The 13498-nt window shown below is 44.0% G+C and overlaps 1 protein-coding gene across 7 annotated transcripts in view; it reads right to left on the bottom strand.

Annotated features, from left to right (window-relative positions):
• Positions 1 to 13498, bottom strand: part of PTPRS (protein tyrosine phosphatase receptor type S) — a 542831-nt gene that overhangs the window by 52944 nt on the left and 476389 nt on the right. For all 7 annotated transcript variants that reach the window (XM_069215972.1, XM_069215973.1, XM_069215971.1 and 4 more), the window contains 6 exons: positions 11503 to 11678; positions 8152 to 8271; positions 7164 to 7318; positions 6398 to 6683; positions 1204 to 1382; positions 206 to 332 (listed from right to left, as the gene is read on the bottom strand). In XM_069215972.1, the coding sequence (XP_069072073.1) occupies positions 206 to 332; positions 1204 to 1382; positions 6398 to 6683; positions 7164 to 7318; positions 8152 to 8271; positions 11503 to 11678 (1043 nt within the window). The remainder of the gene's footprint in view (positions 1 to 205; positions 333 to 1203; positions 1383 to 6397; positions 6684 to 7163; positions 7319 to 8151; positions 8272 to 11502; positions 11679 to 13498) is intronic.

Genomic DNA, 13498 nt, shown 5'->3' with positions numbered 1-13498 from the left:
AGACCTAGGCACAGCGGAGATCTTCTTGGTATGTGGGACACTCATAGCAATACTGCCCACCAGCCCCCAAAAACCCTATCCTAGAAGAAGTTGGGCACACTCCCAGAAATAAGGGCAAGTATTACTCTCCACCAAATAAACAAAAAACATCCACCATTGAATCCTGTCCCCAGTTTACTGAACCTAAAAGGAGAAAGACACTTACCCTTCCCATCTCTCGGAGCTTAGTCAACATCACAACAATTGTGGAGTTATTCTCCCACAACATCCGCCAGAAATCTTCAGTGGTCTCCGCCAGGGGACCCTGGGTGGCAATGTAGGCTTTCTGCTGCCTGCAATCATTTAAAACTCATAGTTAGAAGGGGGCACGGCAATAGGAACACTGGTGTACAGGTAAATACCACAGATTCCTAAAGTTGGCCGGAAAGCGAAGAGGGCCTTCCAGGAGTAAAAGAACAGTGTTGGTGTCTTGAATGCAGGTGAGGCAGAACTCTACATTTTGGTCAATGGTGGGATCCTGCAAAGGGAAAGGTGCGGTGGTGGTGGTGGTGGTGGTGGTGGGTCTGCAGCTCCTCCCTTTCATTCACTCTGTCATTATCTGCTGCCTTCAAAATGTAGTGTGCCTCCCTCAGAATGCTCTTACCCTATCAGTTGTACTCTGGTTTTCTTGGCCTGGGTTGCGAAGGATCAGGTGACTATCCTAATGCATTCTATATTTGTACATGTGAGTATATATTTTAGTAAATTGTGAAAACCAAAAAAATCTTTCTACGTATAAAAAATAAGTTCTCTGATATGCACTGTGTGGAAAAAGTATTGAAATTAGTTACAAAAACGTTTTTCAAAGCACATAACACAAAAAAACATGAACATCTTCCATAGAGCCGTTTCTTCGAAAGTTTGTATGGTGTACCCCTGGCTTCACACAAGGGCCGCTCTATTTTTGAATGTCTCACTGTATCTTACAGTGAAATCGGGCTCAGCCTTCCTCCGCATATCTGAATATAGTACCATTATTTGGTAATGGATAGTTAAAATCACTCGTCAGTTGTGTTGTACTGTCAGTTTAAAAAGTTAATACTAAATGGTGTTTCTTTTCTGGTTCTGGCTCAGTGTTTATGTTCTCATTAATGTATTTCTGAAACAGTAATTTCCACTTTTGAAAGCTACCAATTTCCGAATACAGAGTATGCCTTCACCTACCTGTATCCGTCGATAAAACTGGAGTTGATGTAGTCTGACCCCTCTACTCCTCTGATTGGCTGAAGGCAAACCCGTGTGGTTTCGTATGGCATGATATTGACAAGGCGATTCTTGAATTTGTTACATGGAAGGTTGGCACTGATGAAGCGGGAAGTGTGTGCCTTGGAGTTGGCAAGCCTCTGCAAAGAAGAGAATAGCCAAAACAGATGTTATGTGAACTGTATGCAGTTGGAGAACTGACATCTGTGTTAATCAGTACTATATTAGAGGACAGTCTGCCGCCTTCATTCAAAACCCATTGAATCATGAATAAATACATTTCCTATTACAATAGAGTTGAGCATGTTTTCTCAATCAAACATCATTCATAATTTGAAAAAATATGTTGGTGTCCTAATTTGGCTGACAAAATAAGCGGTTATCGACCAGAGATTCAGGTGTCAGCAATACTGACAGATAAAGGAACCGTTTGGCCGCAGAAGATAATACATAAAAAACTATTTAGCCATGAAAAAAATAGCACAATTTACTCACGCCCACACAATGTAGTTTGTTGTTGAAGCTAAAAAACGCAATGCAGTGTTCTTAATGAAATTATTTTCTGCTTTGGTAGCCAGGGTTTCGTTTGAAGGTCCTTCAGACTTAAGTTACAAAAACTAAACTCCGAGCCAAATACTTACTCAGAAAGCAATGTGTCTTGAAATATTGGTTCCAGCTGAGGATCTGCTAGAGTATTTTTAATATTAAATTCGTTGTGGATTACATGAAGAAATATCCCAATAAAACACACAAAATAAAACCTTTTAAAAATAAACGCAATGCTTTTTATACCAAAATATTCTTAAACTTGTCTAGAGACGTGTTTCTTCTTTTCGAAGGTAGACTTTCTCTGTCTCTGCTCAGCTATGGTCTTTCACAAAACTGAGTTGCTACTCTATTGTCGTTTTGCTCTGAGTTTTAATGAGCATGGTCTAAGATAGCTGTCCCATTCTTTATGTATTATGTTTTTCTTCATTAGCAAGGCAGGTAAAGTTGTGTTTTACCCCCAGACCTGAATACAGAAGGTCAGTATGCCAGGAATCCCTTTTAACTGGTAGCATCCATTGTGCATGGCCTGGACGTTCGCCATGAAGGCCAGTTGGTAATTTAAGACATTGAAGTACTTAGACTGCTACATTTTAATTCATTACATTTTAGGATTTCCTTTCCCAAAATGAAACTGAGGCTTGTTTAATATGTTTTCCAGGAAGAATCATGTGCATGTAGTTTCACTTTGAGAATTCGCCAGTCTGCATTGTATTGCAAAATTTGGTGTAGTTGAGTCAGTTGTTTACATGTTTTATCAGGTGTCAACAAAGAGGGGCTTCTCACTGATTGGGATTGAGACTCTGCTCACACGAGTAACTAAAGTTAATTTATAGATAACATCAAATGTCGCCACAAGTGAAAGCATGTTGTGTACAAGTGCCTTCCCGTGAAATTGAACAGACAAAACAACATTCACATAGGGGACTTCAGGAAGGCATAGTAGCGTTTTGCTTTACTGCATCACAAAAAGCTTTTCAACCAGCTTCAGTAGACATACTGAAGTGCCTCTTCATTCTATGCACACAACCTCAGATAGATGTCCAAAAAAGGAATGTTGCTGAATTATCTAGCCCGGCAAGATGGTGTGGAGAGCAGAAGGAAGCTGGGATTGCCTAGAATGGCATAACCAACAAAATACATTGTATTACTAATGCATGTGTGATTGTTGGGACTTGATGTAGACTGTTATGCCGAGTTTAGGAAGGCACGTGTTAGCAGTGACAGAGGCAATCCAATCCTTGACAAAAACCTGATGCATGTATTAACATATCCCCAGAGTCTGAAAAAAACAAAATATTTTAACTTACTTGGTATTTGGATAACAAACGTATGCCTTTGGTAGGGTTTTGAAATATTGCAGGGGCAGGGTGGTGTGAAGGGTGAGATTCCACGTGACATTCGGACAGCTCACTATTCTGATGAGTTGCACTTAAATATCTCCCAGAGTGATAACATGTGGACATGTGTGTTTGTTTGAAGAGGTCTATGGTTGTAGTAGGACCATTGTGTGAGGAGCTGGTGTAGTGCATGCAGTCCTGACACGTGGTGTTTTGCTGTGGTGAAACTAACACCTCATTTTTATAGATTGTGAGTTTTTTTTTTTTAGATGGCCATTCTGGATACTAGTCTGAGTATAGGCTCCTTTCTTCATTCACAGTTATCCATTTCATAGGTTTCTGCATTTGTGTCTTGTATTCCCAGTGTCTACTCGTGGCATGTGATCACGGCATCCATTTAGTATCCTTCTCATCATGAGGTCAGCCTACTTTTCCCTGTCTCAGTTCTTGTTTTTGTTGTGTTTTTATATTCTAAAGTATAAACTGGATCAGATAATGAATCTATCTACTAGAAGGAGTGCTTTCAACAAAAATAATTTGTCACAACCGCCAACAAATCTAGAGCGAACAACAACTGCAACACATTAGAGTACCGCTGGAGAGATTAAGGTCCGTGAGTCAAGAGCAGGCAGGGCAATGGGAACACTGAAGAGATGAAACAGGCTTCATCTTCTTTCCAAGTTCTGTTTCCTGCTCATAGTAGATCCTCTATCCACAGAAAAGGTGTAAGTGTACAATGAATGAATAAGGACTTGTATTGCAGCCAATCTTTCTGCGGTCAAATTCACCTCTTGCTACATCTTTTTTCATTCCACTGCTTGCATTCAAATATGCCTTTATTAACAAGATACAAATTCTGTGTAACTTTTAAAATCTTCTTAATACAGTCTCCCCATGTTCTGAAATTATGCATTTGCGTGAATGGTGTCCAACAATGTGTCTATGGAACTGGCCTCACTTTTACTTTATTTCTAGCATAGGGGTATAATCCCTAGCATTTAGCGATAATCATACAAGCAAAATATTAGCTACACATCTGTTTGAAATAAGTCTTTGGGACACAGAGGGTAGACCGAGCTGCCAATCAGCAAGCGCATGCTAACCCTTAGTGTGTCCAAGTTAATACCTCCCTCTACCTACTATTTACTGGCACTTGTCCCTTTGGACTCAATGGGAGGTTCAATTAATTCGACAAATAAGAGACGAGTTTGTGGCTCCCAACTTGTTTAAACGGATTTACCAAGCAATGCCTCCAGCCTCGCTGAATTCCCTTGTTGGTTTTACAAAGATCTTTTTTAATGAAACCAGCAGCTGAGGATACCGGAACTCAGACATCGATTTATTTAATATCTGCTTTAGTTTATCTTTTTTGAGCTCATATTTCTGTACGCGATGCACGGATTCCTGGATTTTTTGTCTGGCGGAACGTGAATTGAATGGTGGAGAATACTTTCAAATAGTTGCTGCAGTGGAGAGAGGATGCTTGCAAAAGAGTATTTTATTCTGCCCCTTACCTAGCCATCTAACCTCGGCTTCATGTCTTGTATCCTCAGTTATCTCGTGGTTAAACCGATTCAGACCCGTATTTCCTATACTGGGCTATGAGCGAGAGTAGCTTTCATGGTTGCCACCACGTGTGTTCTACCTTTTGTTTGTGTTGGGACGCTTTCACTGCGGACTCCCATGCTGTGACTGAGCTGTGTGTGTAATGGAAGCCTGCGCTGTTGATGCCCATGCCTTTATCTGTGCTGTCTGCGTGAAGGCTGGTTAAAAATATTTTCAATATACAAAAACCAAAAGGATTGGCTTTGTCAATACTCCCTTAAGTTAACCTTAGCACTTAAATATACACACATTAATCGTGATGTGTTATTGTGGTTATTGATGCGTAAGTTGTCCACTTACTAGCCAGCAGTATTAACACGTATTATTCCAGCAGTGACTTACATTTAATAGTGTTAGTTGTGAAAATGTATCAGGACGATTGCTTGAGAGGGCAGTATCATGTGACATTATTCTGTACCGTGAGAATGACCCACGCTCTCGACGTCGCTTGGATCTTTTCTAAAAGTAATTTGGGTATTTTTGGTGGTGGGGTGATGGGATACACTCTCCAGCTTAATCAGTGATGGGCTCGTTGCCACTAGTCCTGCGCTCTTCTCGGCGGGGCAGTTCTGGAGATGCAGCCGAGAAACGCCAGGAAATAGTAGCACCATTTTGCTGGCCTACCCTCTGCTAACTAGGCAGGGGCAGTCATTTGTCGCACGCTTTTAACAGATCTGTTTATGTCCCACCTGTTTTAAAAGACGGAGCTCAATTTACACCTGATTCAGAACCACAAAGCCCCTGGCACTCAGGCCACAGCACCGCCACAACAAATTCTCTCATCATTGGTTTCAATTTAAATTCAGTAAAGTTAAAGGTAACTGAAATTAGTTAATATCAATGAGATCTCTTTTCCAATCTTAAATCTGCGTCCCCAGCAAGTAACTACATAATACATGAATTGCAGCGCCATATATAACGGTACTGCGACAAATGCCTGTAATAAATCTGACCACTGCCGTTTTTTCCATCTGGGAGCAACGTGCAAAACCCATTACTGAGAATAGCTGAAGCCCTATCAATTACATGCCCAACCTAAAAGTTTTTAAATAAATCACACAACTACTTTTTTTTAACCATTTAAACAACCTGATTTTAACTACATCTTCTGCAGTAGGCAACATGGGAGCACGTCTGATCATACTAACAAAAAAGGGGAGGGGCATGTGGTTTCTCCTCTTCCAGAAGTGAACTAAATGTAATAGAGTGGAGCATAAGGTCTGTGATATTTTACATATAAACCATAGCCTATAGCCTGCTGAGAAGTTCAACTGAGAACGCAGAAAGGGTTTCTAAAAATTTCAAGAGGGCTGGTCATTCTTACCACACCATTATGTATTGCCTCACCACTTCTGCATCTCCTTTCATTGTGCCTCCTATGTTGTCACATCATCTTCTCCACATCTGCAGCGGAATCATCTCTCTCTCAACACTTTCCTCCCTTCCGAAGCTGTCTGTGCCTCAACTCCCAAACTTTGAGCCTTCTTTGCCACGTCCCTCTCGTTTCTTGCCTCTTATTTATAACGGCCAAGTCTGCAGCACGCATCTGTTACAGATTCACTTGCTGTTCACTCTCCTGCCCAACTGCATATTTTATTCTTCACACCGATATGTCCCCTGCCCCACCTCCCCCCCACCTCTTTGTGCCCTCTGGCACCAATTACCTTGAACTCCAGCTCCATGCCGGTGACGTGCTCTCCCACCTCGATCTGCGCCAGTTTCTGGATGTAGGTGTACAAGTTCCTGGCCGGTACCTCGGTGTTCCCACAGGCTACGGCCTCCAGCAGAGCATCGTGGATGAAGCTGTACTGGTCCTCCGTCTGCACCATGTAGTTGCGCTGGGATCTCATTAGCGTGACGTGGCCATAGATGTCCACGGTCTTTTCATGCTTGATGCGTTCCAGCATGGCATCAATGACGATGAAGCAACCCGTCCGGCCAACGCCCGCACTTAAAAAAGAAACCACATTAGGTGAAGTTTCTATAGACAGACACACCATGCCTGAAAAAGTGGTACCCCCTCACGCCATGTGCATTCTTTGTATAAAATATCTCTTTCACTGAAGTTCACTGCCAGTGTAGACTCATGTGAAGTTCATCAAGAGACTCTCCACCCGCTCCAGTACTAGAGTAGCTGTGACCAACCTTTTGGTAGTTTAAGCAGGAAAGCTGTGTTCTAAATATAACTTCTCCCCCGTTAACCAAGTTATGAGATTTTCTTCAATCAGTTGATTCGTCTATCAACTTAGGAAACATGTTAAAAGTCAATGTTTTTTCTTCTACAAATTGCCCATAAAAAGAATATTTAGATACTTTTGCATATATGTATATTTACATTTGTATTTAAACAACTGGCGCCTATTTACTCACAAGGGATCTGACTCCCCTGATGTGCAAGATCAGTTAACAAGTCAACCTGTAAGTAAGTACCTGCAGTGCACAACAATCGGGCCTGCGTCCGGAGGGTTGCATGTTTTCACTCTTCTTAGGAATGCCAGGAAAGGTGTGGGGTACTCTGGCACCCCGTGGTCAGGCCACGCTGTGAACTGGAACTGCCGGACCTCCCTCTTTTCACTGGACCCATTCTGTGAAGACAGGGGTATCATTTTACACTGGCACTGCCCAGGGCCGCTGTCTGGTGCGCAAGAACCAGCAGTGATCCGTGGAAATCATTTGTGCAAGCAGGAGAGTGCTCGGCAGACGCAGAAGAAAAGTGTGGATGACTGAAGGGTGAGGATGGTCACCGTACTTGAAGAGTGAAGATCACAGGTGGGAGGAGTGTGAAGGGCCCGGATGGAAGGAATGTGAGGAGCACGGCTGGAGTAGTGTGAGGGACACTTTGGTTGAAGCCGGAAGGTCACGGGTGAAAGGTTTGGGGAGCAAATGTGGGGGAACTGTGAGGGGTGCAGGTAAAAGAAGCATTAAGGAAAACAAGAGGAAGGAATGAGGCTGGACGTATGAGGGGCACTAGGTTTGTAGGAGGGGCTCAGGTGCGAGGCAGGAAAAGCATGTGTGGGAGGAGTGAGAAGCATATATTGGAGGAGGTTGGATGACACAAATGAGAGAAGTGAAAGTGGTACAGGTCTGAGTAGTGTGAAGGGCACTGTGGTTGAAGCACAAAGGGCTGAAATGGATTATTGTATTGTATTGTAATAGTTTTAATATAGCGCTTACTACCCCTGATGAGGCGTCAAAGCACTTTTCGGCGAGTAGCACGCTACTCCAGAACCCAAAAGGAATTAGTAGTGTTAACACTGCACGTTTGAGACATTTCAATTTAAATTCTACTGTATTGCAGCATTTGGATAGTGTTACTACCCTATGTGAGCAGCTGAAGCTCTTGCCTACATGAGTAGCATTCTACACCATGCAGGGTGTATGGTTGGAAGGATGTTGTTTAAGTGTGGTTCAAGCTTACCTTGTGTAGAGAGAATGTTCTCACACAGAATGTCGCCAGTTCTATTGTGTCAAGCAGTGTCACCTGGATCATCCCATAAGTCTCAGCACCACGGCTCGGCCAGTACTGATCGCACTTTATCTGTGTAATGAAAAGCAGCAATAAGTAAGTGTTGAATAATGGAACCTCTACCTGCCTGCTAAGCTCCGGTGTGGAAGGGCATGATGTCATGTGGACACCCAACACCCATTGAATATGGGAGATCATCAAAATTAGACAACCAATATGACTGGCTGCTATTATGAACAAATAGATGGGCAATATCCTCAAATACGATGCAATTCAACTGGTGTGGGGGAGCATCAAAGGTGGGCAGTCCTGCCATGATGACGCCTTCCACTGCCAACCACTGTGGGCAGAGGAAGGTCAGATGAGGACCTAGTTATTTGGATTTCACACAACGGTATCATGAGACAAAAAGTGTACACAGACCATTTATTCTACCCCATCTGTATCCCAACAAGTGTAAGAGGAAGTCAGAGATGAACAGTCCACAGAACACAAAGGGAGTGCAAGGCCATTGTATGTGGCCAGCCCTATTTCTAGCTAAGGCAAGTTAATTTAATGCAGAAAAGCACAGCACTTAAGGCACTCCAAATTGTCAAAACATTGTGGAGTAGCTTCCCTAGCTTATGTTGACTATCTGTTGAGTAATTGTTAGCTGGCATTTTGAAACTGACCTTTAGATTGGTTGCCTTTTTGAAAAAATCCCAATTGTCCTCTACATTTGTTGGTTGACTTTTCATTTTTTCCTTTACTTTTTCTACACATGCACCAACTCTCTAGTTTATCAGCTAATGATTACAATTTACCCTACGCACAGAGTCGGATACACACACACAACCCATCTTCACCTCCAGCAAGAGTCAAATTCAGCCAGGTCACAAAACTCACTTTGTCTGACCACACCATTGTTCACTTCACCATCTCCAGCGCACAGCACACCATCACCAAGCTCCACAGCTTCTCCCACCACAGTTGGAGGAAGGTAACAGGGACAAAGTGGACCCAGATCCTCAGCACCACCCTACTAGAAGCCTCATCAGACCTGGAACAGGCCATCCAGAACTTCTCCACCTGGATTACCGAATATGCCGGCAGTCACCCTGATAAAGCCTCTGAGAACCAGAAAAACCTCAAGACAAACCAGCTGGTACACCCCAGAGCTCAGAACCACCAAGCACAGCCGCTACCGATTTGAGAAACAATGGCGATCCACCAGGAACCTTACCGACAGATGCCCACAGAGAAGCCCTCAGCTACTACCATTGGCAAATCAAGGAAGCCAAGAGAACAGCCATCACAGCCCTCGTTGATACAGCAGCCAACCACAAGAAACAACTATTCAAAATAGCCAACCCGGCCCCACAGAGAACATAATCCACCCTTCCCAAGAACACTGCGACACCCTCTCAGACTTTTTTCACAGCAAGATTGCCAGCATATACAACATCGATTTCCCCCCCCCCCCCCCACACATTTCTCAACCACAAAAGGCTCGATCAACCAGCTCACACCAGCCGAATGATCACTGCATGGACACAGCTCACCACGGCCATCATGTCATCCATCCACTTCGGAGCACCCACTGACCCTTGCTCCCACCACTTTTGCAATCTGGGAACCAATCACATCATCACGGAACTCACCAGCTACCTCACCACCTCGGCAGCCTTTCCGGACAGATAGAAACACACAGAGATCAGACCCTTCCTAAAGAAACCATCTGCCGATTCTGGCGAACTAAAAAATTATCAACTGATCCCTCTGTTCCCTTACCCTGCCACAGTATTCAAGAAGGCCATCAACCAACAGCTCACCGAATATTTGGAACAAAACATCCTACTTGACATCCCCCAAACAGGGTTCCGAACCAACTACAGCATAGAGACCGCCCTGATCGCAGCCACAGACGACATCAGAACACTCCTCGATTGGGGTTAGACTGCTGCCCTGTTCCTCCTCGACCTCTCCGAAGCATTCAACACAGTATTACACCACACCCTCATCAACAGAGTCAACAACATCGGCGTACAAGAGAACGCCCTCAATTGGATCACCTCTTTACAGGTCAAACTCAGAGCATCTGTCTGCCTCCCTTCACCTCCGAACCCAAGAGCATCAGATGTGGCATACCCCAAGGATCATTCCTCAGCCCCAAATTGTTCAACAGGTACATGACCGCCCTCGCGGACATCGTCTGATCCCATGGTCTCATCATATCCTATGCAGACGACACACAGCTTATCCTCTCGCTTCGCTCACTGAAGACGCCCCCCCCCCCCCACCACTAGAACAAACTTCGGCTACACCATAACCAATTGGATGAAAGCCAGTTGCCTCAAACTCAACTCCAACAAAACAGAAGTACTGCCCTTCGGGAGAAACACTTCTATATGGGACCATAGCTGGTGGTCAGCTGAACTCTGACTCACTCCGGTGCCAACAGACCACGCAAGCAACCTCTGCATCATCTTTTAAAGCGAACTGACCATGAAGCAACAAATCAACAGAGTTGCCTCCTCCTGCTACCACACCCTCTGCAGAATCTTCAGGCGGATCTGTCAACACCAGAAAACCTGTCACCCAGGCCCCCGTCACCAGCCGCCTCGACTGCAGCAACACACTCTACTCCAGCATCTCCACCCAACTCCTCAAAAGACTCCAGATCACACAGAACATGGCAGCTAGACTCATCCTGGATCTCCCCAAACAGGCCCACATTATTCTCACCCCAGGAACCTCTAGTGGCGCCTCATCCAGAACGTATGCCAGTTCAAGATCCACACAGACGCCTACAAGGCCTTATATGATCAAGGACTGGCCTACACCAACCACTGACTGAACTTCCATCAACCCACCAGACACCTACGCTGCTCCTCACTCGCCCCCACACACCCCACAAATCTGTTGTTCCTTCTTCTACATTCTCACCAAGACCTGGAACGACCTGCCCCTTCAACTTCGAACAGCACCCTCCCTTGTGGGCTTCAGAAAGAAACTCAAGACCTGACTTTTTGACTGAGATCTTGCAACCCAGTGCCCAGATACCCCCCGGGTGACAGCGCTGCACTCTACAAAAATTCTGATTGATTGGTTTCTTGTGGCATTATGGGATTTGCCAATCCTCAGGTAAGTCAAATGGTGAATTAGGGTAGCCCCAAGCAGGACATAAGTTTTGGATGTGGGGGAGAATTGGGTAGACTAGATTTTCCCAACAATAACAGTATTAATATAGCCCATTGGTCTTATAATCTGGGAAGTCTGAAATGCAGAGTCAAACCCCCTCCCCCCCACACTAAGGCCTCTTACCCGAGATTTCTCCTCCAGTTTGGTCATCATCACCACAGTGGCTGATCGTTGCTCCCACACCATCCTCCAGAAGTCACCAAAGGTCTCAGGAAGCGCCCCTTGCGTGGCCATGTATGCATTCTGCTTACGGTACCCATCAATGTAGTTGGCATTGATGTAATCGCTGCCAATAATACCTGTTATAAGTGAGAGCAGAGTTAGAAACCGCCACAGAACAAAACAGGCAAAGAAAGAGGCAAGGAATAAAAAGTTATGTTGGTGAAAAAAAATACTCTTTGAAGGAGCTCAACAGAGCGAACTTTGGTTTTTTAGTCAAACATCTTAATTCTACCTAATTTCACCTCATACCAGCCTTTATGAATTACATTATTACATTTTTTTTTTTTTACTTAAATCAGTCCTTTTTGTTTGCTTTGTTTGAATTGTTAAGCACCTGCAGTGACCTACCATGGACTATTTTTTTACTCGTATTACACAGATTGCTGACAAAGGATCAGCTTATGCTGAAAAGGGCTCAGAATTACACCACCTGGATAATTTTCAGCCTATTATGTCAAGATCACATTAAGCCTGCTGGGAAGGTCGTTTGATGACCACTGGTGAAAAAGAGGAAGCACAATTAAAAACTGTGCTTAGTCTACAAGGCATTCCATTTTAAGCATCCTGGCTACATAGACCAGGGTCTCCACAAGTGTCCCACTCAGCCTGTTTTATGGGATCACCATCCTTTCACCGTCTTTCCAACAGCTTGATAAAGTATTTGAGATTTGGTGCAAGGTCCTCCTGTGTCCAAATATCTACACCATGAAATGCCCTCATAATATCTCAGATATGAAAGAGACTTATCAGCGTTCTACTTAAGACTGACCTGTTTTGCTCCATTGTTGTCCAAGAGTGGTAGTTCCCTTCTCCTCATTCATCAAAGCAATATGACTGCATAGGCAAGGAAACATCCCACTTCCTGTCTTTTCCGCATCCTAAAAGCCACGACCGAAAAGACCAGCTTCCATAGACTTTCCAGGATCATCTGTGGTACCCCAATTCTAAGTCATTATCACCATGTCAGCATATCAAGGTAGTTGCAACGATCAACAAGGACACGCCTGAATGTACACAAAGCGTTTTGTCTGTCTAACCTTTACATCCACCTTCCTATTGTACCCTTGGCACTATGAACTGTCTTGCCAGCAGTGTGCTATTCTGTAGAAACACTCACAAAATTAATGAATAGGAAAATACACTGATGTTGTACATAGAAACGTAGGTCTCTGTTTAAAAGTAGTACAATGACTACAAAAACTGCAGTAGATGCTCGAGAGTTAAAAGCTACTTGATCTTAGTACTTTGACTTTTTATCCACACAGTTCTGAATTAGCATTTTTTCCACTGCTCGGCCCATTTAACTCTGATATCCACCTTAAGGCAGTGGCAAAACTCTAGACAAATCTCTGTGCCTTCCTGCTGATTACTGCCCACAGGACAAAGTGCCTGCGTGGCACTGTAAAAGCCTCTCAATTACTTCGGCCTCCCAAAGGGAGAACTCATCATCTCATTTGCCTTCAGGGAAAGTCGCCGACTTCTGATTTGAAGCACTGCTTTTGCAGAATTAATCACAAGATTGAAACACCATGTGTTCCATCAGGTGCTTGACTGGGTGAGGGGTGCCATGTCAGTTTGTAAAACCCATCTTCTCATGACAAACACTTAGTACCCTCTGGCCCAAAGCGTAATTTCTAATTGTAGCAAGGGAAAGTCTCTTGATGAGTGGTCCAGTTGAGACCGAGTCACTTAGAAGATAGCCCATAGCTTGCCTTTCATATATGAGAATTTAGTATCAGAGGCCTGAGGAGAGGGATCACAAGACGGGAGCCACCTGTTCCACAGCAAGAAGAGCAGAAATGCTGCTCAACATTAAAAAAAATCACCTTCCTGCACCTGCCTTCAGGGAATGTCATTGGCTATCATAGGAAGCAAGAATATTTACGGACTATTGTGC

This window comes from Pleurodeles waltl, chromosome 12, assembly GCF_031143425.1.
Source record: "Pleurodeles waltl isolate 20211129_DDA chromosome 12, aPleWal1.hap1.20221129, whole genome shotgun sequence".
NCBI lineage: Eukaryota > Metazoa > Chordata > Amphibia > Caudata > Salamandridae > Pleurodeles > Pleurodeles waltl.
The sequence above is the reverse complement of the archived record's forward strand: the minus strand, read 5'-3'. Positions and strand labels throughout refer to the sequence as shown.